Source organism: Mustela nigripes, chromosome 10, assembly GCF_022355385.1.
Source record: "Mustela nigripes isolate SB6536 chromosome 10, MUSNIG.SB6536, whole genome shotgun sequence".
NCBI lineage: Eukaryota > Metazoa > Chordata > Mammalia > Carnivora > Mustelidae > Mustela > Mustela nigripes.
This window is the reverse complement of record NC_081566.1, coordinates 34,279,968-34,303,074: the sequence shown is the minus strand read 5'-3', so window position 1 is coordinate 34,303,074 and position 23,107 is coordinate 34,279,968. Positions and strand designations below refer to the sequence as shown.

Sequence of the window (23,107 nt, the reverse complement as noted above, 5' to 3'; positions counted from 1 at the left end):
CCGGGTTGCATGGTGCTGGAAGGTGGTAGGTGCCGCCCGTGCGGTCCGTGGTTGCTGTTGAATTCTCCTTCTGTGACGGGTCTGCTGGTGCTCCTGCCTGAATAAATATTTCCCTCTAGTCGAGTCATCACGTCTCTGTTTTTCATCTGTCATTCCCTCTCCATACTTCCGTGATAAGTGGGGTCCGTGTAGGTTTCGCCGCTTCCTAAGCGTTTGAGAAGGCAGCCCGTTAGGACAAGGATGGAATTCTGTGAGCCAAGAGACATAAACGAGAGAAAAAATCCCAGAACAGAGATGTTCCAGCCTGGGTGGAGGGATGCTGCTCACGGAAGGGGAAACCGAGGCTGGTTCCCAACGGGCACCTCGGTGGCCCGTGATCCTTTGAGAAATTTTGCGAAACTGAACACCCTTGTCCCACGGCTGGTAAAGGAGAGCACTGAGGACTCCCCTTACTTAACAAAAGACGCGGGAGGTCTACTTCTGGTGCGCAGTCTCCGTGAACCCTTGAAGACAGGGTGAACCTGTTCTGGAAAGGTATTCAAAAGATTAGGCAGATTTGAGTTCATGGGGGGGTCAGACCTGGAGAATCTGCAGGTCAAAGGGCTGTGGCCTCTTGAGCAAGTGTTTTGCAAAGACATCCGAAGACATCTTGAATCTGTTTTTCAAGACCATGCAAATCTAGTTATACTCTTCTGGGATCGGACCTACATTTTTGTTCTAGTTTCCCCAGGTGACTCTCAGGTGCAGCCACTGTCGACAACCCCCTCTCTGTGGTCTTGCTTTCCTACTCAAATGGTGCTGCGAAGACCCCTAGCGCAGGTGTGTGTTTCTGGTAACAAATGCAGCAACTTGGGGTTGGTCTTCGTCTCCTTGGGCCACAGTGAGAAAATACTACAGCTCGCGCAGCTTCTAAATAACGGACACTTCTCTTTGGGATGCTGGGAAGGCCAAGATCAAGGGGCTGACAGATTCAGTGCTGGCTGGGAGCAGTTGGCTGGTTCAAAGACCCTGCCTTCTCAGGGCAGAGGGGCTGACGGAACTTTTTTGGGCCTCTTTACAAGGGCACTGAGCCCATTCATGAAGCCTCTGCCCCCATGACCCTAGTCCCTTCCCAAAGTCCCACCTCCTAGGACTGTCACCTTGGGGGTTAGGATTTGAACCTGGGGATTCTGGCAGGACCCAAACATTCACATGGTAACTCTTAAAATAATACACGTCATTGTTTTCAGCTCAGACATCCACAGTGCGACATCGTCCCACTAGGTTGAACTCAGGCATTGGCGGGGCCAGGCTCCCATGAGCGGTCCTAGCAGAATCTGCTTCCTTACCTTTCTGGCTTCTAGAGCTGCGCCTGTGGCTTGTGGTCCTGGCTCTGCACCCTCCAGGCCCCCAGCAGAGCCTTCAGCCTCTCGGACACGCAGCTGCCTCCTGCCATACTCAGCTTCCTCAGTGTCCTCCCTTCCAGGGAACTGAGCCATTCATTACACTCAGGGCCCCAGCCAAGATCCCAGGTGCAAAGACCCCTTTGCCAAAGAGGGGAGGGATATTCCCAGGGGTCAGGTATTAGGACTCTGAAATCTCTGCAGGCCATTAGCCTACCACAAGCAGCAGAAGGTAGAGAACTCCTGGGAATGCTGAACCTTGGGCCCCAGCTGGGACATGCTGCATCAGAATATGCTTTTTTTTTTTTTTTTAAGTATTTTATTTATTTATTTGTCAGAGGGATTGAGAGCACAAGCAGGCAGAGTGGCAGGCAGAGGTAGAGAGAGAAGTAGGCTCCCCGCTGAGCAAGGAGCCCGATGTGGGACTCGATCCCAGGAGCCTGGGATCATGACCTGAGCCAAAAGCAGCAGCTTAACTGACTGAGCCACCCAGGTGTCCTCAGAATATGCTTTGTAACAAGACTTACCTGTACACTGCAACTGGAGAAGTGTGGTCCCATGAGGTCTCATCCAAGAAATTCTACAGTAAGGAATTGAGCCCCATGTCAAATACAGATTGAAGGGGTGTTTTCCCAGGAGCATTTTCCTGGTGTGTTTTTCCAGGAGCATTTACCCAGCTGGTGCTGGGTAATCTGATGACCAGCATTTTCCCAGCCAGCGTAACTAAGTGTTCATTTGAATGACGGTGGTCTCCAGATTCTTTCTGAAGCCGCCAGCCTTAAGCACCATCATACCAGAGCTCTTGCTTGGTTCCCATTGTTCAGCTCAAGTCTTGCTGCCACTGCCACAGAAAACTATTCCAGTTTTCAAACGCTGTGTAAGGGAGATAGTGAGCCAGGAATTGGGGAGGGGGGTAACTTTCTCGTTGGGACCTATACTTGTGGTGATTCCTTTATCTTTGGGTATATAAGTGAGAGGGAGGGAAAGGACCACAGCCCCCAGTATTCTGCTTCCCCATATTCAAGCAAGATGGGGCAGAGGTTAGCCCTTTTAAAATATTGATTTCATAGAAAGAAATCAGAAAAGACCTAGTTAATGCTGGATCCAAAACAAAACTTAAAATGTCTTCTGGGAATCACAGCAAGGACAGGAACCTCTGAATAATGACCTGGTTGGAAGGATTTGGGGACTGTCATATGCCTGGAGCGTCCACAGGAGGGCAGCAGAGCTACGCCGTAGAAAGAGGGACCGCTTCAGTTCAGTGCAACTTTTCAGGATGAAATTTGAAATGATGAAAGCATTTAAGTAGAGAAAAAATGATGTGCCCAGGTAGTCGACTTTTCATCATTTCTGGCCGTCGGTAGACTATGTTAAATACTGCTCTTGAATAGAAATATGCAAATGTGAAAATCTATAAGAGTTCATTCTTGCTTAAAATGTTAGCTGTCGGTCATGACTAAGTTTTCAAATAACGAAGCTACATATTTTCTTTAAAGCTAAAATATTCTGGAACAATGCAAATTCAGATTCCTGCCCATCCTTTCTCTCTCCAGTTTTCTTACAGAAGACTTTCTGGTTGTAACCTTAAAAGCTCCATAAAAAGTTACCATAAAATGTACATTTTATGCCAATTAAAAAAATATTCTATAGTCTCAAGCAAAAGCCAATTACAATTTAATAAATTGTTTTATTTACTGATACACAACCTAATTTTCATGCAGTGTTATCAGAAAGATTACCTCTGTTTTTTCAAACTACGAATAGCCTTGTTTCCTTAGGCAACATCTTATGTCTCAGACTATATTCTGATGTAATAGGCTATATTTGAAGAGCAGCATCTTGTGGGGTACCTGGGTGACTTGGTCAGTTAGGTGTATGACGCTTGATTTCACCTCAGGTCATGATCTGAGGGTCATGGGATCCAGCCCAGCATGGGACTCTGTGCTCAGCCAGGAGTCTGCTTAAGATTCATATTCCCTCTCCCTCTGTCCTTCCGCCCAACCAAAATAAACCTTTAAAAAAATAAAAAACAGCATTTTGTATATATAAACTTTACCTCTGTCTTTATGAATTTATATATAGAAATGGGTTATGGAGCTTGAGAATCACGAATGCAGAGGTTCTATGTCTTAACTGCATATTAGAATCACTTGGGAGGCTTAAAAAATTCCCTATGCCCAGACCTCATCCCAGGCGAATTACATAAGAAAACCCAGGGGGCTGGGACCCCAGCATCAGTAAAGCTTCTAAGGCCATTCCCTGTGCAACATGGTGCAGAGCACTGAGGCCTGATCTCAGGCATTTAACACTCTGAGTTTATTTAAATTTGCAAAAGGACCAGGAAGTTTTCTGCATACACAAAAGCAAACCCCCTTATTAGTTACACAAATCAAATTTTATACTTTCATTGCTGGGACTTGGGCTTTTCTGTACTTGACCACACCCATGCACTCCAGTGATGAGGAAGGCGCGTCTCCTTCCCAGAGGCAGGGATACAGAGGTGGTGTGTAGTGAAGCTGGGCAATCACAAAGGCTGATTTGGGAGATCACAGAGGCTGAGAGCTGGGCGAATCAGGAAAAGCTTCAGTGGGTGGGCAGTGGGAGCTGAGCCTTGGAAGATGCCCAGGACCTGGCGGGACCATGAGGGCTCCGGGCGGCTGTGAACCAAGAACTCAGCAGAGCACTTGGGGCGCACGGTCTGCTTGGCGGATGCAGCTTATTTGAAGTACATGGAGCAGCAGGAGGAGAAATCTTAGGAAGAAAAGCTGGGACTTAATCATAGGAAGCCTTCAGGGAGCACATGAAGCAACTTGGGACTTGATGCTGTAGGTCACGTGCTGTGGCTGAACACCGCCGAGCAGGAGTGGGATGCTAAGGGAAGCTGGGCCCCAGGGGCAAGCACATGTCCTCTGAGATCAAGCACGCTGGAAATAACACATCATCACACGGGAAAAGTCTCCAATCTACACTTTATTTTTTGCAGCATTTGAAGATCCAGATTTCAAAACAATGAGCAATAAAGATCCGACACATGGGACGTCTCATTTCACTGCAAATACATTCTTACAGTTTCAGCAAACTTGTAAATTTACATACACGTTTTTATGTCATTACAGAAACTTTCTGTTTTCCCCTTATGTTAGGTGATTGACAAGTTGCCTGACAAAGAGCGTAATTTATTTTTACACATATATAACAATTTCCATATAAATCTACTAAAATGAAAATTAAATCTGAAGCAGAAACTACTGTACAAGTCTATTTATTTTTGAAAGCATAACAATCTTTGGTTGAAAAGATTCAGTTCGGCCCGTTACAAATAAAGGGCCCAGCCATCCCTTGCTTTGAGGCAGTGCTACCCACCCCCCCCTCCCCGAAGAGTAGGCGGCAATGGGCAGGGTACTGCTGGGGAGGGTCCGGCTTCCCCCTCCGCACTGATTTCAGAATTCCCGTTTCTTTCTGCTCCGTCTGGCGGATCCCAGAGGGAAGGAACACGGACAGTGCACCACAGACATCCTTCATCTGCAGACAGGACTTAGCTGCTCCGCACTGTTTTCCCAACCTTATCTTTCTCCAGGCAACGCTTCTTTGCCGAACGGGCCCTACTAACCATCCAAGTGCAAGATGAAACTCATTCAAGCGTCATGTGAGTTCGAGTGGCCGTCCCTCCTCTGCCCCTCTGGGCTTCTCTTAAGGAGACCCTGCCTGGGGTGAGGACACAGGGGCCACAGTCTGTCCCAACCAAGCATCCGCTACTTCCTCAGCTGCTGGCTCTTTCTGTCCCTCTGCACGGCCAACGGCAGGCAGTCTCCTCCTCTGAAACGCGTGCCTTAGTCTTTACTCTGCTTTTAGCACAGAAGGTGAGATGCGCCTGAACACTCAGATTCTGAGAGAACCTGAGCTTCTCCGATGGCCACGTTCCTGCAAACCTCACCCCTTTTACACAGCCTTGTCTAAAGTAAGACCTCTCTGCATTCAAGTACTGGGAGAAGAGGGCCCCCTGCAGGAATTTAGAGTGGAATCCTCTTAGAGAAAACTGCAAGTGTTCCCTCTGGCACCGGCTGGCGTTCTTGCGAGCTCCCTGACATTGTACAGGAGTTTGCAACAGATCTGATGCCTCATGCATGTCTCAGACAGCTTGCTGATGCTTTAAAAAGTGAAGCACAGATCTGTACACTTCCTTAAGTCACCAGGAAATTAAAAAAAAATATAGAGAGAGCAGAGGACCACAGGGGAAGAAAGGAAAGATTGAATGGGAAGAAATCAGAGAGGGAGACAAACCATGAAAGACTCTCGACTCTGGGAACCAAACTGAGGGTTCCAGAGGGGAGAGGGTTTGGGGGGATGGTGTAACCGAGTGATGGGCATTAAGGAGGGCACATGAGGTGCTAAGCACTGGGTTTTACATACAACTAATGAACACTACATCAAAAACTAATCATGTACTATATGTTGGCTAATTGAATAAAAACCTTATTTAGAACATTTTCCACTAATATTCTTAGTTAAGGAAGTCAGACTTGTTCAAATTCCCAATATGCAGTGTTCCTGTTTTTAATGTTTATGGGCTGAAGTACCATACACATATTAGTAAAGGCATTTAACACTAAACAATATATAAAACACATAGAGTTCCTGGAAGAATGAATCTTAAGACTTGGCATTAATCTTTGAACAAAAAGGATTTCAAAATCACTTTCTTTACAAATGAAATGTATTTCATTTTGAACTATAGTTCTCTAAATATGGAGATTTATTTTAAAAATGATTTCCCCACCTAAATACTACCAGGGTTACCTTGTTGAGTTGTCCTAGAACTTCAAGTGTTATTTAAGGGAAAATAGGCCTGATGTCCATACTGAAGTTCATCCCCCGTTCTAAGCATCATCAAAAGATGGTGACTACATTCAGCCTTATGGCTTAGTGGCTACATTCACGAAAGCATGATAACTACAGAATAACTTTGAAGGAACTTGAGATTTTAACAGGATCAAAAGATAAACTGAAGCTTGTGGAAACAATTTAGTGCATCTGCTCTGCCTCAGTGGTTGATTTACTTTGCTAAGTGGTATATTCACCTTCAACCTCTTGTTTCCTACAAGGCAATTTACCCAGAAAACATCAGTGAAGTACAGAAATTAAATCCAGAGGCCCACTGAGAGAACAGACAATTAAAAACATGTATTTCTAGTAGCAAAATTTCAACTAGTCTCAGTATAGAAACTGTCATATCCTTGTCTCTCATTTCTGAGTCTCTCCAAAGCAAGAAATAGAGTAGTATGATACAAAGCACTTAGTAAAGATTTCGTCATTTAAATTAAAATGAGGGCTAACTGCGAAGACTGGAGAGAAACACATGTAGGACCTAAAAGCATAATCTTAAATCTGGCCCTGAGATGAAACTTTCGGTAACAATTCCACCAGCCTTCGAGCCCAATAATGCCCCCATTTAGCCCTCACCGCCAAGGAAATCATGTGTTTCCTTTTGTTTGTGTGGTGGTGGAATCCTTTTCTTCACACAGAATTTTAACTAGAGTCCGAGAGAGAAAGATAAAAAGGACTCAGCTAAATTTTAAGGTGACACTTATTTGGTAGAACGATGAAGCAGTTTAAAGATGGTAAAATCTAACCTTGGATTATTGATCACAGATGTCTTATATGACCTTCAGCCTCCATTATATGACCTTCAAATGTTTGCAGACACCCTGAAACTCACAACAGACTGAAATCTACCTTCCTGGTTGGCCTTAGCCTCAAAGGAATTCTGAGAGACCAAGGTGCACAGGACTGGGGAGGCGCGTCCTGCCACTTCCGGTTGGTATGGTGGGTCTTCCCCTGTGCTCGTCTGACCCCAGACAGCACTCTGCTTTTGCCGAGAAACTGCCTTTCCTATTGGCCTCTGTAGAGTCTGCTCCCAGACTCCTGACTGTAAGGTGGGGTAGCACCTCACAATATAAGTGATGGGATAACGTCTCTCTCTCTTCCCGGCCGTGGAGACACACATTCTGGCACAGAGGACGGCTTCCAGTTCCTTTCATCAGGACAGAGGGCAGTGAGGCTCAAAAGGTCTAAGGCAACGCAATTCAAAATTTTTCAAAATCTAAACTTTTTTGTTGGTCTCTTTCATATGCTAAAAATATCTGGTAAAGGAAAACAAATAAATGCATTTACAGAGCTAATATTTATGAATTGAAGTCAAATACATTTATAAAATTAAATAAAATGTATTTTGGCTTCTGAAAAAGGACATTTTTCTTCCCTGCACTTGAACTCATTTTAAATTTCTGTGCAATCTGTTTACCCCCAAAACCGTTTAGCCTGATGCAAATCGTGTAAACTCTCTGTGAGGACAAAGGGTCCTAGCCTCTCACACATCAGATTCAGAGGGAACATGCAGAGCACATATGAGATCCATGGAACACTGTCTGAGAAGTCAGTTTTATGACAAGCAGACATCTTCAGATGCATCTTGACTTCCACATCGAGCAGTTTCTCCCCGAGGCACATCTGCTTCCCCCCCAGGGAAGACCTCCGTAAAACTGATTACCTGAAACCCCATTTTCCTAGGATGGATCTAAAGTTTGCTTTCTCGACTAACTACATAATCCTTTCTTATCTATTAACTGTTTAAAATTGTCTGAAGTTTGTTGAGAGCTCAAGAATTTGAGAGCCACATAGAAAAAGGTTCAAGTTGATGTGATCCTTCCGTTTTTTGCCCCTTGTCACCCCTCTTCCCACAGCCCGATCTGGCCACTCGATGGAGGACATCCCAGACCTCTATAACCTTCACCAAAGTACTGACAGCTTAAAAATTACAGTGACTGGTTCAGTCATTATTGTAAAAATCGGTTTGAGTTAAACCAAATAATAAATACCCTTAACAGAAAAAAAAAAAAAATGGGAAAACTGCTTCATCACCGGTAAAAAAATACATAAAGTATGTAAATGATTCTAATGGACTTCAGCAAACTCTGGCTTCTCCCGGGATGATGTCACCAGAGTACAGAAAATCATACATTTATGAAACAAAAATCACCACCCACATGTGAACACATTAATGCCAGGCAAATGCATCTGTTTTCCAGAGCCACACAGTCATGAGAAGCCAGACAGGACTCAAGCAGTAGCAAAGCACTGGGCAAGGGGTGCGGACTCCCGGATGAGAAAGCCTGGCGGCAAGTGAGTTCTAGAAGCAAACTGAAGGAAAAGGGCCCATTTCACATGCCCTGGGGATCCCATTCTATTCTAGCTGAGACTAAGAACAGAGACCACAGCAGAACCCGTCTGTGTGGGGCCACATTCATCGAACAACCTAGAGACATCTGATGACCTGAAACGTGAGGACTTCCACAATGTTTGTGCTTTGGGATGGAGGCTGCAGAAGGGTGACCTGTTCCCAAGTCATCAGAAATACAGGTTTCCACCAAAATCCATTTTGTACCAAGTTCCAGCAGCCATCTGGGACAGTCTGTGCCTAGTGCCCAGCAGAGAGAGTTGCTGGAATTACCCCCTAGAAATAGAGCACTTTACAGTCTTGTAAGCAAGTTTCTCAGGCAACTACACTCAGTTTCAGGGAGAAAGGTGATCTGTATTAGGCACTACAAAGAATATAACTCGAATCTTAGCTTTTTCTTTTTTTTCTAAATGCAATATAAAGCTACATCGCTCACACACTTTTTAAAAACATACACACAGATGTGGCATTTTTAGAAAATCCAATTACTTAAAAGGGAAAGAAGTTTTACCATTAAGTTTGATAGTATTTCTTCACATTTCAAGAATATAGGTGCACTGATTATAGTCTCCAGCCTGGCAAGTCAGGGTGTCGCCACCAGTGGGAGCTCATGAGACATGGGATCTCAGATCACTAATGCTACAACAACCCTTCCCCCCGGGGTTCACTGCTCAGGTAACTCTGCAACTTTAAAGGACCCAATAACCGGTAGCCAGAGAGAGTATCATCAACACTTGTTAAGGAACCTGTATGTATTCTGATGCAATGTTGTTGTACACAAAGTAATAGTAAGGAGCAAGGAGCTATTTTGTTTGTTTTGAGAACCTACTTCTACACAAAACTTTTGGACTTGCAAAAATATTTCTCTGCAATTTCCTACTGAGAGGGATGTGTAATTTTAAAAATATACTGCTGACTTAGCAATCAAATATGCATATCATTGTTCGACAAATATAAGACTGAAGACTCAAATGAAGGCACTATGAGTATTTAAAAATAATAACTATGTAGGGGCACCTGGATGGTTCAGTTGGTTAAGCTTCAGACCCTCGGTTTCAGCTCAGGTCCTGACCTCAGGGTGGTGAGGCTGAGCCCTTAGGCCAGGCTCCACGCTCTGCTTGGAGTCTGCTTGGGAATCTCTCTCCTTCTCCCTCTGCCCCTCATGCTTGTGCATGTTCTCTCTCTCTCAAGTAAATCTTTTTTTTTTTTTTTTTAAAGATTTTATTTATTTGTCAGACGGAGATAGCAGAAGCAGGGAAATGGCAGAGGCAGAGGGAGAAGCAGGCTCCTCGCTGAGCAAGGAACCCGATGTGGGACTCAATCCCAGGACCCTGGGATCATGACACAAGCCAAAGGCAGAAGCTTAACTGACAGAGCCATCCAGGTGTCCCTAAATTGATAAATCTTAAAAAAATAACTAAGTAATATTTTAAAAGCCTGAGCTTTTTATGAGTAAATAATGTACTTTTATTACAGTAGTCTAAGCCAGATATTAATTTATGGGGAAATACATTCCATAAAACCACGAATACCAAAAGTCTTCAAATCATTAGTTTGATTTCAAAGCTCTTCTCAAAGCAACAGGGAAAAAATAAATCACTAAAGATCAGAAATTTCAAAGCACCTAATTTGGTCTATGATCCAGGACTTATTTCAAGTCTTTTGCAAACTGTAAATTATTTAAGATTTAAGTTTGATGCTTAAAAACCCTACTCTGCTCAGAAGACATATATTTGTACACTTTTTTTCTGTCTTAAGATTCCCCACTTTTCATTTTTATAGATTAAAACACAGATAAAGTTAATAATGAGGTGCTTTGTAAATCTTACCCCTGTCAGCAACCCCAACCGTTTTACTTCAACCTAGTAAATTGAGAGAACATAAGAGGGAAATCAAATAGTGCTGCTTTTCCTTCCCCAGTTCAACATGTATAAATAACATAAAAACAAATCAAATTGGGTATTTGAATGAGAACCTACATAGATTCTTCCAATTACCTAAGTTACCCAGACACATGGAAACAATTACCTAAGTTACCCAGACAAAAGCCATGTAATTTAAAAATTTCAAGGAGTACAACTGTCTAAGCCTCCACAGAGAGCGGTTCTAAATTTAATCTTGGCCACTAGTCCAATGTAGGATGCAGGGTAAACTTATGTGGGGAAGGCCCCATAACAGTCCATGATTTGCTACACAACTTAAATCTCAAATCCCACTGAAACGTTTCTTGCAGCCCTACCAGCTGCAGCCACTCTGCAGGGAGCCCTCTGACTGAAGGGACCTTAACAGCAGCCCGAGGCGGTTTCAGTAAACACGAGCAAACGGGATGGGGCGCTCATGCAGGCACAGTTTCTGGAAAGGCGGTATGCGGGACAAACAGAAGAGCTGCACGAAAGGATGTCAAGAGTGAGCAGGATCATGAGTTAGAAGAAGACGCTTTTATTTACCCTTTCTTCTTGTGTCGATAACACAGGAAGCCGCCAACTACCACAACAACAGCAACTACAAGAAACCAGGAAAAAAATAATATGTAACAGAGCTGGGTTTCAAATTCAAGATTTAGCAGCAGAAATAAGTAAGTGCTGGTTGCATTGCAGTCGTTATAAAATGTTACTTTACTTAAGCACCTATCTATTCATGTTCCCTTGACTCTTACTATCTAAATAAAGCCCATTTCCTGGAGTCACTGGACTAGTCCACAGGAAGCCAGAGAAGAATGCTTGCTTCGTTTAGAAAATTACCCGAAGCATCTCTGGGACACAAACTCGTGCCCAATCATCCTGAAAACACATGTAACATTCAGGGTTTGTGACTAAGCGGACACGTACAGTAAAAAAGACTACACAATCGCCAGCAAAATGCAGTGTGTCATACCAAGGTCAGGCTGTTCTAGACTGGTGGACTTCATTTCAAGCTATGTAACTATAGCAACTGAAAAGTTAAATTAAAAATCATTTAATTATATAAATTTAAAAATAATGCACTTTTTCAGAGTAACACTCTTATTTAAGTGGCACCAACGTTGGGGCTACTTACGAACAGAAACAACGATCACCGCAATGATGCCTCCACCTGAGAAAAAAATGAAAACAGTTTCAAGACTGAGCACCCAAGGGTCCCAGGAGGTAGCTGCATTTAATGTTGATCAGATCATCGAACGCTAAGGCAGAGAAGCTGCTCCTCGGTCTAGTTTTGGCATGAGCACTAGTGTGCCCGACTCATTTTTTTCCGTAACTCTTGGAATCGGATCCCTGTTCTGGCTTCAGCTTTGTAAGACTCTTCACAGGAACATCACTTTTGACTGTTCTGTGCTGTAGTTACCAGGTTAGCACCGCTTACTAGGACAACGAGAATTCAGCAGATTAGAAGAAAACTGTTTCAAAATGTATTACTCCATTGTAGTTGGTTTAGTTCAGTATTCATTCTATCATTTGTGATTTTGTTGGGAATTCGTATTTTTTCTACAAAAGTAGGGCTTGTGGACTGCCACAAATAAATTTCTATCCATCAGATGTTAGTTGCAGAACTATAAGTAATAGTTTATCTTATCATCAACCCCTTCTATCTTCCACCCCCTAAAACCAAGACATAATCCTCATTACCAAGGAGATTCTAAATACCAGGCACATGGATGAAAATAATGCACAGAAACTTAAACATGCGTTTTTGACTACCCAGAGAGAAATTAATCATACCACAAAATCTTAATGCTTAGCAATGATGTCAGGAGCACCTCTACTTCTAAACTGCCATTATTTATACTAAATTTCTGAAAGTCAATGAATAAAATATCATGTTTAAGTCTGATCTTTTCATTTTGTAAAAAATTATCAAGCTCGTAAGCACTTTAAGATGGCACTGTTTTTACTGTACAATGACAGTCTGACTACAGTGTTCAGAGGGAAAATATAACAGGCCTAAAGTTATAAAAAGGTTAACCTTACTATACTTGTCTAATATAAATAAAAGTAATAGATAGCTCTCTTCATTTACTTATCAAGAAATCTTTAACTGTCACAACTATACTTTTTTTTAAATTTTTACGTACATTGTGTGAACTATGTGGGCCTATATAAAGTTTGCCACGCTAGCATATTCTAGAAAAAAATTAATCCAATCTGTAGTACTTTAAGGCTTAATATATACAAGGTACAAGTAGAAAGAAAACTGATCTACAAACTGCCATCAAAAAATAACACTACCACATGGACAGCAAGTTACATTTTATGTGTTTTAATCTATACATAATTACAGAATTTAAGGAAGGTACCTCGCCCTACTAGGAATCATTCTGGGGGGACACCTCTTAAAAACTATATTTTATACATGTGTTTACAAAGACTGCTGCTTACCTCTACTATGGTATCTACACTATTAAAATAACAAGTGTCAAATTTTACCAATTTGTGACACACATGCTGTATCTTCTCTAACTATAAGTAACTGAAATATGATATTTACACGTAGAACTCTAAGATTTCATAATAACCAAAATAGTACCTAAAGTCTTAGGGCCATCATCGTTTGTGTCATCACCAGGGTTTGGGCGAGGTCCTAGAAAAGAAAAAACAAAACAAGGAAATAAGTTAAAAAAAAAAAAAGAAAAAAATAAAGTTCAAAGACCTCTAAAGTCATAGGTTTTGATTTTTCACCTTTGTATAAAAACCCTTATAATTTCCTTTTCCTCCAGTTAAAGGTGGCATCATAATACAAATTTGTATGTGACCATGGTTCTTCTTGTCCAGTAATATTTCCTGTGATAATATTCTGTGGTACTGTAACCAACTATATCTTAAGTATATTGTTAAAATTATGGATTTAATTGTTAAAATATGGATTCAATGTGATTCTACTTAACAGTAAAAATTTGGGGGGCTTAATAAACAATTTAGATATTGATCTGCAATAGAAGGAAACTTCAACTTGATGAAGGCCATTTATGAAAAGGCCGTCATTTGCATCATACTCAAAGGTCAAAGACTGAAAGGTCAAAGACTGAAAGGTTTTCGCTTACGACCTAGACAGGACAAGGAACAAGACAGGATGCCTGTGTTTTCCACGTCTATGCAACATAACATTAGAAATTCTAGTCAGAGCAACCAGGCAAGAAAAAAATAAAAAGCATCCAAACTGGGAAGGAAGAAATAAAATGATCCCTGTTCCAAATGACATGCATGACCTTTACACAGAAAACTGTAAGGATCACAAACACTCCTATTAGAATAAATGAATTCAGCAAAGCTGCAGGGCACAAAATCAACACACAACAAATGGTTGTATTTCTATACACTAAAAATAAATAATCGAAAAACGAGACTAAGAAAACAATCCCATTTACAATAGCTCAAGAACAAACAAAATACTCAAGAATAAAACAAGCAAGAAGGTGAAAAACTCACACACTGAAAACTACAAAACGCAGCTGAAGCAAACTGAAGATATAAATAAATAGAAAGACATCCCATGTTCATGAATTAGAAGACTTAGTATCATTAAACTTTTAATACTACACAAAGCAATCTACAGATTGAATGCAAACCCCATAAACCATCTTGAAATGCATGTTGCAGAAACAAGAAAAACAGAATAAAAACCCCATAATTCCTACAGTATCTCATAGCCAAGATAATTTTGAAAAAGAAGTGCAAAGTTGGGAGGACTCATGCTTCTTGATTTTAAAACTTATTACTATAAAACTACAATAATCAAAATAGAGAGGTACTGGCATAAAGACAGATACATAGACCAATGGAACAGAACAGAGAATTCAAAAATAAACCTTTATGACTGTGCTCAAATGACTCCACCAAGTGTGCTAAGAATACTGAACGGAGAAAGGGAAAAATTTTTGACAAATACTTCTTAGAAAACTGGATATCCAAATGCAAAAGGATGAAGTTGGACCCTTACTTTTACAGCATACATAAAAATTAAGTCAAAATGGATACAAAACTAAACACAGAGCTACAAGCATAAAACTCATAGAAGGAAACATACAGAACAAGCTTTGTGATGTCGGATCTGGCAACTATTGCCTGGATGTGACACAAAAAACACAGGAAACGAAAGAACCAGAAAAACTGGACTTCATCAATGGACACTGCAGAGAGTGAAAAGGCAATACACAGAATAAGAAAACATCTGCAAACCATACACCTAATAAGAAACTGATACACAAAATATATAATGAACTCCTAAAACTCAACAGTGGAAAAACAAGACAATTAAAAACGGGCAAAGGACTTGAACAGACAGGTTTCCAAAGATCTGCAAAAGACCAATAAACACGTGAAAAGATACCTATCACTAGTCATTAGAGAAACGCAAATAGAAACCACAATGAGGGGGGTGCCTTGCTGGCTCAGTAGGCTAAGCTTCTGACTGACTCCTGATCTCAGCTCAGGTCTTGATCTCAGGGTTATAAGTTCAGCAACCCCCCCAAAGGCAAAACAAACAAACAACAACAATAAAAACCCACAATGAGATACTATTACATGTATATTAGGATGGCAATTGTCAAAAAAACGGAAAAGAACAAGTGTTGGCAAAGATGTGGAGAATCTGGAATCTTTGTGTATCACTGGTGGGACTATAACATGGGTAGCCACTGTGGAAGATAGTATGGCTGTCCCTCAGAAAAGTAAACAAAGAATTACCATATAACCCAATAATTCTACTCTTAGGTATACGTACTGCCAAAACTGAAAAGTTACTCAAATGCTAATATTCAGAGTAACATTATTTGGAATAGCCAAAAGGCAAAAATGACCCAAATGTTTATGAACAGATGAATGAATAAACAAAATGTGGTACATAATACGAAATATTATTCAGCCAGAAAAAGAAATAAGTTCTCATATATGCTACAAGATAGTTGAAATTTGAAAACATTATGCTAACTGAAATAAGCCAGAAATGATTCCACTTCTGTGAGGTACTTGCAATAGTCCAATTCATAGAGACAGAAAGTATAAAAGTGGCTGCCCCAGCTGGGGAAGGATAGAGAGATGGAGAATTATTGTTTAATAGGTATAAAGATTCAAAGTGAGATGATAAAAACATTTTGGAGATACAGATAGTAATGATGGTTGCAAATAATGTAAATGCACTTAATGCCACTGAAATGTACACTTAAAGTGGTGTTAAATGTAAATGAAATGTACATTTCAAGTGGTTAAAATGGTAGTATAAGTTTATTCAGAGATATTAACACTCAAGGGCACCTGGGTCGTTCAGTCAGTTAAGTATCTGACTCTTGATTTCAGCTCAGGTCATGATCTCAGGATGGTGAGATCGAGCTCCACACTGAGTTCTGTGCTCAGTGGGGAGTCTGCTTGTCCCTCTCTCTCTGCTGCTCCCTCTACTCACTTAATCAAATAAATAAATGAGTAAAATCTTTTAAAAAATTAACATAGAGAATAGCCTAAACATTTCTGAGAAGGAAGTGTTCTTCCAGAAATTAATCACACTATACTATAGTAAAAACAACAACAACAACAAAAAAAAACCACTACAGTAAAAAAAAAAAAATTACATATATATATGATCTGGTACTGGCTCAGGGATGTAGAGTTCAAGTGTACTGGAGAATGACTAGAACACTCATGAATTTCATAATAAAAACTGGTACTTGAAAATAGTTGGAGAGAGGACAACTTATTTTATAGATGCTCCTACTTCGCCACTGGGTCGGAGTGGGTAGGGTGGAGTGGAACCCTATCTCACACCATATACCACAATGAATTTCAGATGCACCCACGACTTAAATGCAAACAAATCAATCAGAATGCATGGTTGAAATGACTGTATATTTCAGCATGGGGAAGACCAAAAGGTTAAGGCAAAACACACATAGCTATTAGGATAAGAGCAATACACCCTACTACCTGTTAGTATAAAAATACACATATAAAAGTCCCCTGATGGGAGAACAGTTTATATAAACTGTGGCATATCTCTTTTTTTTTTTTTTTTTAAGATTTTATTATTTGAGAGAGAGAAAGAGAGCACAAGCAGGGTGAGGGACAGAGGGAGAAGTGGACTTTGGGACTCAATCCTGGGATTCCAGGATCATGACCTGAGCTGAAGGCAAGACACTTAACTGACACACCCACACACCCCTAAACTGTGGCATATCTTAAAGTCACCATTAAAAAGGATGGGATAAAATAAATCTGAATACAACACTAATCCAGGAAGTGGAAAAAGTGCAAGTTTCAGAAAAATATGAACAGCATGATGCCACTTTTATTCAAGAATGAAGTAAAAATTTATACCAAAATATGTGGAACTACACAGAAAAGGATACTTATATACAGAAACAGGTAAAAAGTTTACTATTTAAACTATTAAGTGATTAAGTCAGGTAATAGACTAAGAGTGATTAACTCCCTAAACTATTAAGTGATTAACTGAGGTAATAGACTAGAGAAAGAGTAAGAACCCATCTTTTATTCTGTATACTTTTGCAAAGTTTGAAATTTTATAAACTTACATTCGTATACTTACATATTAAAATTACAAAAAGCAATCTATATCCAATAGTATAAAAATCTTAAAAGAAACTTGACTAGTAAAATTAAAGCAAAGAAAAAAAGCCTAGAAAACACTTACTCACTTCATGATAACAATACTTTCATTTATAATGAGTTCTGACAAATCAACAAGAAAAATATTGTAGAAACCTAATAGAAAAACGAGCAAAGGGCATGAATAAAACAAGGCAGACCAAAAAAAGTTCAGCTTCACTGATAATTAAGAAAATGTAAATTAATATAGGACATCATTTTTAACCCATCACTTTATAAAACTTTTTTTCCCAAAGATTTTATTTATTCATTTGAGTGAGAAAAAGAGAAGCATGTACACAAGCAAGGGGAGTGGCAGACTTTCCACTGAGCAGGAAGCAGGACCCAGCTCAATCCCAGGACCCTGAGATCACAACTGTCCAGAAGGCAGACACCCAACAGACTGAGCCACCAGGGGCCCCAGCGTCAATAGCAGTAGGATAAAGAGTTGCTGAACCTGGAGGTGTAGTTGTTGAACTCGGAGGCATAGTCGTATGAGGAGACTCGGGTTCTGAAAAAATTAATTTGTTTCAATTCACCAAATTTATTAATACAAAATTATGGATTTAATTTTGATTTTAAAAGATTATTTCTCAAAGTGAAAAATACTTACCCTTTTTTTTTTTTTTTTTTAAGATTTTATTTATTTATTTGTAAGAGAGAGAGAGCGAGTACAGGCAGAGCGAGTACAGGCAGACAGAGTGGAAGGCAGAGTCAGAGGGAGAAGCAGGCTCCCTGCGGAGCAAGGAGCCCGATGTGGGACTTGATCCCAGGACGCTGGGATCATGACCTGAGCCGAAGGCAGCTGCTTAACCAACTGAGCCACCCAGGCGTCCCGAAAAATACTTACCTTTTAAACTTTGTAATTCTATTTCCGGGAATTTAACCTAAATATCTATTTGCACAAGTACATGAGAATGTATGTGTAACATTGTTTGCTATAGCTTTGTATTTTAAAATGGAAATCCCGGAAGCTAAATGACAATAAGTCATACCAATAATGGAGTTCAGAGATAGCAACTTTGAAATCTGGAAAATATTTCCTTCCAACCATAGCAAAATAATCTTTCAGTTCTTAAGCAGAGTAGCTTATCAGCAGAACTGGCAAGAAATCCCTCATTTCATGTCAATGAATAAGGACTATTACTGCCTTCAGTGGCTATGAAATTTATTTTCTATTCCTAAATAAAAATGCCCAGTAAAAAGAAAAGAATAATTCTATGAAACAAGGAGTTTGGTGGGGGTGGAGAATGGAAATACAGGTCTTACTCTGGAGATAGCAGAAATGCCCCAGTTTAAACTGTGCTACAAAAACAAAACAAAACAAACCAATTCCAGTACCCAGCACCAACACCAACACTGAAAACCAAACTAAACTGGTTGCAGTCCAGCAACTGAAACAGTTCTGGACCAGGAAGACACCCTAAAGGGCCCGAGAGATCCCTTTTACAAAGAATAAAACAGCAAAGTAAAAGACACAGAAAATATATATGTTAAAGACAGAAGACAAGGACCTTCCTCTTCACTAATACTCACTCAAGTGATATCATATGAGCTACCTTTAGGAGCTTCCCATATGCGAGGGACTGTGCTGTTTCAAATGAATCCCATGAAAAGTTTACCAGCACTCACTAGGGAAGGCATTAAAATCATTTTACAAATACATACACATTGAGGAGTCCATAACTTGCCCACCTTTACATACCTGTTTCTAACTGTATGCTATGGCAAATCCGTTTTGGGGACTGTTAACAACTTTAAAATGACTACCAGTATGTTCTTCTTCCTTTCATTACTGAGCATAATGAATGCATGTAAAACATTAGAGATTTAGATGATTTTGAAATATATAAGCAGGAAGGTACTAAACCTGAGACACTTGGAATAGGTGGTTTTGTACTGGGAGGAGTCAACACTGGAAAACAAAATAATGTAGATGCATCAAATGATTGGGAGTTATTGCTGGCATATGCACCAGGAATTTAAAGGATTTTTGGAAAAGACAAGCAGAAAGTTACTAAACCTGTATGGTTCAAAATCGGAGGACTGGTACTGGAAGGAATCAGCACTGGAAAAAAAAATAATGTAGACTTGATCAGCTTGATCAGACTTGATTTTTGAAAAATACAAGCAGAAAGTTACTAAACCTGTATGGTTCAAAATCGGAGGACTGGTACTGGAAGCAATCAGCACTGGAAAAAAAAATAATGTAGACTTGATCAGCTTGATCAGACTTGATTTTTGAAAAATATAAGCAAAAAGTTACTAAACCTGTATGATTCAAAATCGGAGGACTGGTACTGGAAGGAATGAGCACTGGAAAAAAAATAACGTAGACTGGGAACTATTGCTTTCTTTCCATTATTATGAAGCATACCTTCCATTCTTAACTCATTTAGGTAAAAATTTCCATGCTTCAGTTTTCTGAAAAATGGCACCATTCAGTTTTGCACATAAAAAAAGCCAAACGAGAAATGTATATACTTCTGTGACATACCTAACATGCAAAGCCCCTATGAAAACAGAAAATTACACAGCAGAATTCTTTTGTGAATTCCGTCATACATCTGTCAGGGAAATGCATACAAGACAGAGTTAAATACTAAAATTGCTTCTATTCAACTATTTGGCATCACTGTTATTTAATGTCGAGGAAACAAAATTAAAAGGAAAAAAAAAGACAAAAAGGCAAGTGACACCTACTGTACCTTTAAGACATGTTGGCTTCGCAGGCTCCCAAGTACTGTTACTACCACAGACTGCTGTGTTCTCACCCTCATGGTAATAACCCGGGTTGCATTCAAATGTGACTGTTGCTTTGTAGTAGTATTTTTTTCTGAATCCTGATAACAGTCTTCCATTTTCAGGGTTTGGAAATGGACATTTCACGACTGAAATGGAAAGAAAGTCCAGAATTAATGGAAAGCTGCTTGAACACAGGAACAGAAGAAATGGTACGAAGTAATTTCCTGCCGGAAGAGACATACAAGGAATGAAAGGCAAGGTGTTAAATAAAAGAAAATTTAAAAACACCAAAGAAATCTGTATGCATATAAACATTTTAGTCCTCAAATTTAGAGAAATCTAGTAACTTTTTTCCACCTAGAAAGACTAGCATTATAGTTTATTGGCTTTCCCGTATTTTTTCCCATTACTGACAAGGCTTGAGAAAGCCTGACTGCCACATAGAAATCTGGGGTAAGTTCAAGAGCAACCTTAAATCCCCCTCTGTTCTAGGATTTTTCACAAGGTCATGTTGACACTGCTTTCCTAGAAGCTGGGGAACACCTTATGAGAAGGCAATACTTGAGCTCAAAGTTAGAAGTTGAAAGCAGGCAGCCATGCAAAGAGAGGCAAAAAGGAAGTTCTCAGGTAGCAATAACATACACAAATGGAGAAAGGCCAATGGAGTTAGGGCAGCATTTTCCAAACATCTTGGCCGGCAATCCAGAGATCAAACAACACATTTCCTGCTGTAAACCAGTATATGAGCACATAGGTGAAATACAAGTTAGCCTCATACCTGTAATTCTAATGATATTGAGCAACTTCTCATGTACTTTTCACACCCATATATTTTCTTTGATGAAACAGAGGCATTCAACATTTGCCCATTAAAATAAAATAAAAACTGGGCTGTTTTCTTATTATTGTGGGCTTTTTTTTTTTTTTTTTTTTTAAGATTTTACTTATTTGTCAGAGAGACAGAGAAATAGAAAGAGAAACAGCATGAGCAGGGGGAGTAGCAGGCAGAGGACAAGCAGGCTTCCCACTGAGCAAGGAACCTGATGTGGGACTTGATCTCAGGACACTGGGATCATGACCAGACCTAAAGGCAGACACTAACTGACTGAGCCACCCAGGCCTCCCTTATTATTGCATTTTAAGAGTTCTTTACATATTGTAGATATAAATCCATTATCAGGTATGAGTTCTGCAAATATTTTGTCTCCAGTCCATGGCTAATTTTTAAAAATTCTTTTATCAGTGTCTTGTGAGAGCAGACATAGCGGACTTTTAAAAAGTCTATTTCATTAATTTATTTCTTCATTAAAGGATCAAGCTTTTATGGTTATACTTAAATCTCTGGCTAGGTCACATTTTCTGTTTTATAGTGAAACTTTTATAGTTTTAGGTTTAGTCTATTATCCATTTTGAGTAAACATTTTTATATTAAACTAACACGAGTTAAGGGTTCTTTTTGGTATTTTTGAATATGCATGTCTAAATATGCCTGTATTTTTATCATTTTCCATTGATTTGTTTGTAAACTGTGATTAAGATCAACTAGACACACCTGGAAGGGTTTATTTCTGGACTTTATTCCATTCCATTGCTGTATAAGGCTACTCTTTCAACAATACCACACTGTCTTGATAATATGCTTCATACTATGTTTTATAATTAAGTCCTTAAACCAAAAGCAAAAATGCTTTGAATATTTTGCTTTGTCTTTTCAGACTAACTTTAGATTCAGCTTGTCAATTTATACAGAAAATTCTGCTGGGAGTTTTATTGGGGTTGTGAATATTAAGATCAGTTATGAAGAAATGACATTTTTATTATACAGAGTGTTCTAATTAATGTTACTGAATTTCTATTATTGATATTATTGAGATAGTCTTTCTTTTAGTAAGTGTTTAGCTGTTTTTAGTCACTCAAATCTTGCACGTTTGTCAGAATTATACACAAGTATTTATACAAGTTTGAAGTTCTAAATGAAACATCAACATTCTCTAATGGTTTATTGCCAGTATGTAGACATAGAGTTGATTTCTGTACATTGATCTTCTGTCTCACAACCTTGCTAAAACTTCAATCTTTCAAATCTTCTACCACCTAATCATCTCATGAGTGAACATAGTATATTTTATTTCCCTCTTTCCAGTGTGTTCCTATATCCATCTCTTGCTGAATGCTGAATACAATACAATGCTGAATACAGTGGTGATTGCAGGCGTGCTTGTCTTGTTCCTACCTTAGAGGGAAATAAATTAGTCTTTCATCATTAAATATAATGCAAGCTGTGGCATCTTTATCAGGTTCAGATAGTTCTGCTCAATTCCTGGTTTGCTGTGTTGCACAAAGAGTGGTATTTTGATATGTTGTGCTCTTTATTTTTATTCAATTCAAAGCATGTTCTGATTTTCCTGTGACTTTTCCTTTGACTCATGGATTGAGTGTCTTGTGTAATTTTCAAGTATTTGGGGCTTTTTTATATATCTTTGTTTTCTACATTCATTTCATTGTTATCTGACATTACACTCTGCACGATTTCAATTAAAATTTTTTTAAACTACCATATTTTGTAGAATATGGTGTTGGAGAATGTTCCGCATGTACCTCAATAGAGTACATATTTTGCTGCCCTTCAGTGGTTCTTTCTTCCAAGAGTCAAATCCCTTCCAGAGTCTCCCTGCCTCTGGCCACTCTTTACAGCCTTACACACTATTATTAAAATACGTTTTGTCCAGAGTTTACCATTCTTACTTGGGAGAGGGTTAGTCTTTTACAATTTGCTCTACCAGTTCCTGTAGCTGGAACTCTTAGACATCTTGTAATACAAGATAAAACTAATTTTTTCTAATTTCTTATTTTTTATTAACATATAATGTATTATTAGTCCCAGGGGTACAGGTCTGTGAATCGCCAGGTTTACACACTTCACAGCACTTACCATAGCACATACCGTCCCATCATGTCCATAACCCAACCACCCTCTCCCTCCCGTCTCCCTCAGCAACCCTCAGTCTGTTTTGTGAGATTGATACTTGTGAGATTGATGATTTGTCTCCCTCTCGGTCCCAATTGTTTCATTTTTTCCTTCCCTACCCACCAAAACTCGCCCGTTGCCTCTCAATTCTTCATATCAGGGAGATCATATGATAACTGTCTTTCTCTGATCGACTTATTTCACTCACATA

At 39.7% G+C, this 23,107-nt stretch overlaps 1 protein-coding gene across 4 annotated transcripts in view; it reads right to left on the bottom strand.

Moving 5' to 3' along the window:
- Positions 1-9,350: 9,350 nt before the first annotated feature.
- The window catches only part of LOC132025557 (membrane cofactor protein-like), a 38,485-nt gene continuing 24,728 nt past the window's right edge, over positions 9,351-23,107 (bottom strand). The window contains exons 6-14 of one of the 4 annotated variants that reach the window (XM_059412989.1): positions 19,892-20,074; positions 19,331-19,375; positions 19,207-19,251; positions 19,054-19,098; positions 17,641-17,694; positions 13,117-13,170; positions 11,653-11,688; positions 11,064-11,118; positions 9,351-10,478 (exon numbers count right to left, since the gene is read on the bottom strand). In XM_059412989.1, the coding sequence (XP_059268972.1) occupies positions 10,469-10,478; positions 11,064-11,118; positions 11,653-11,688; positions 13,117-13,170; positions 17,641-17,694; positions 19,054-19,098; positions 19,207-19,251; positions 19,331-19,375; positions 19,892-20,074 (527 nt within the window). In that variant the 3' untranslated portion in view covers positions 9,351-10,468. The remainder of the gene's footprint in view (positions 10,479-11,063; positions 11,119-11,652; positions 11,689-13,116; positions 13,171-17,640; positions 17,695-19,053; positions 19,099-19,206; positions 19,252-19,330; positions 19,376-19,891; positions 20,075-23,107) is intronic. The other 3 variants (XM_059412990.1, XM_059412991.1, XM_059412992.1) reach the window with 3 other exon arrangements.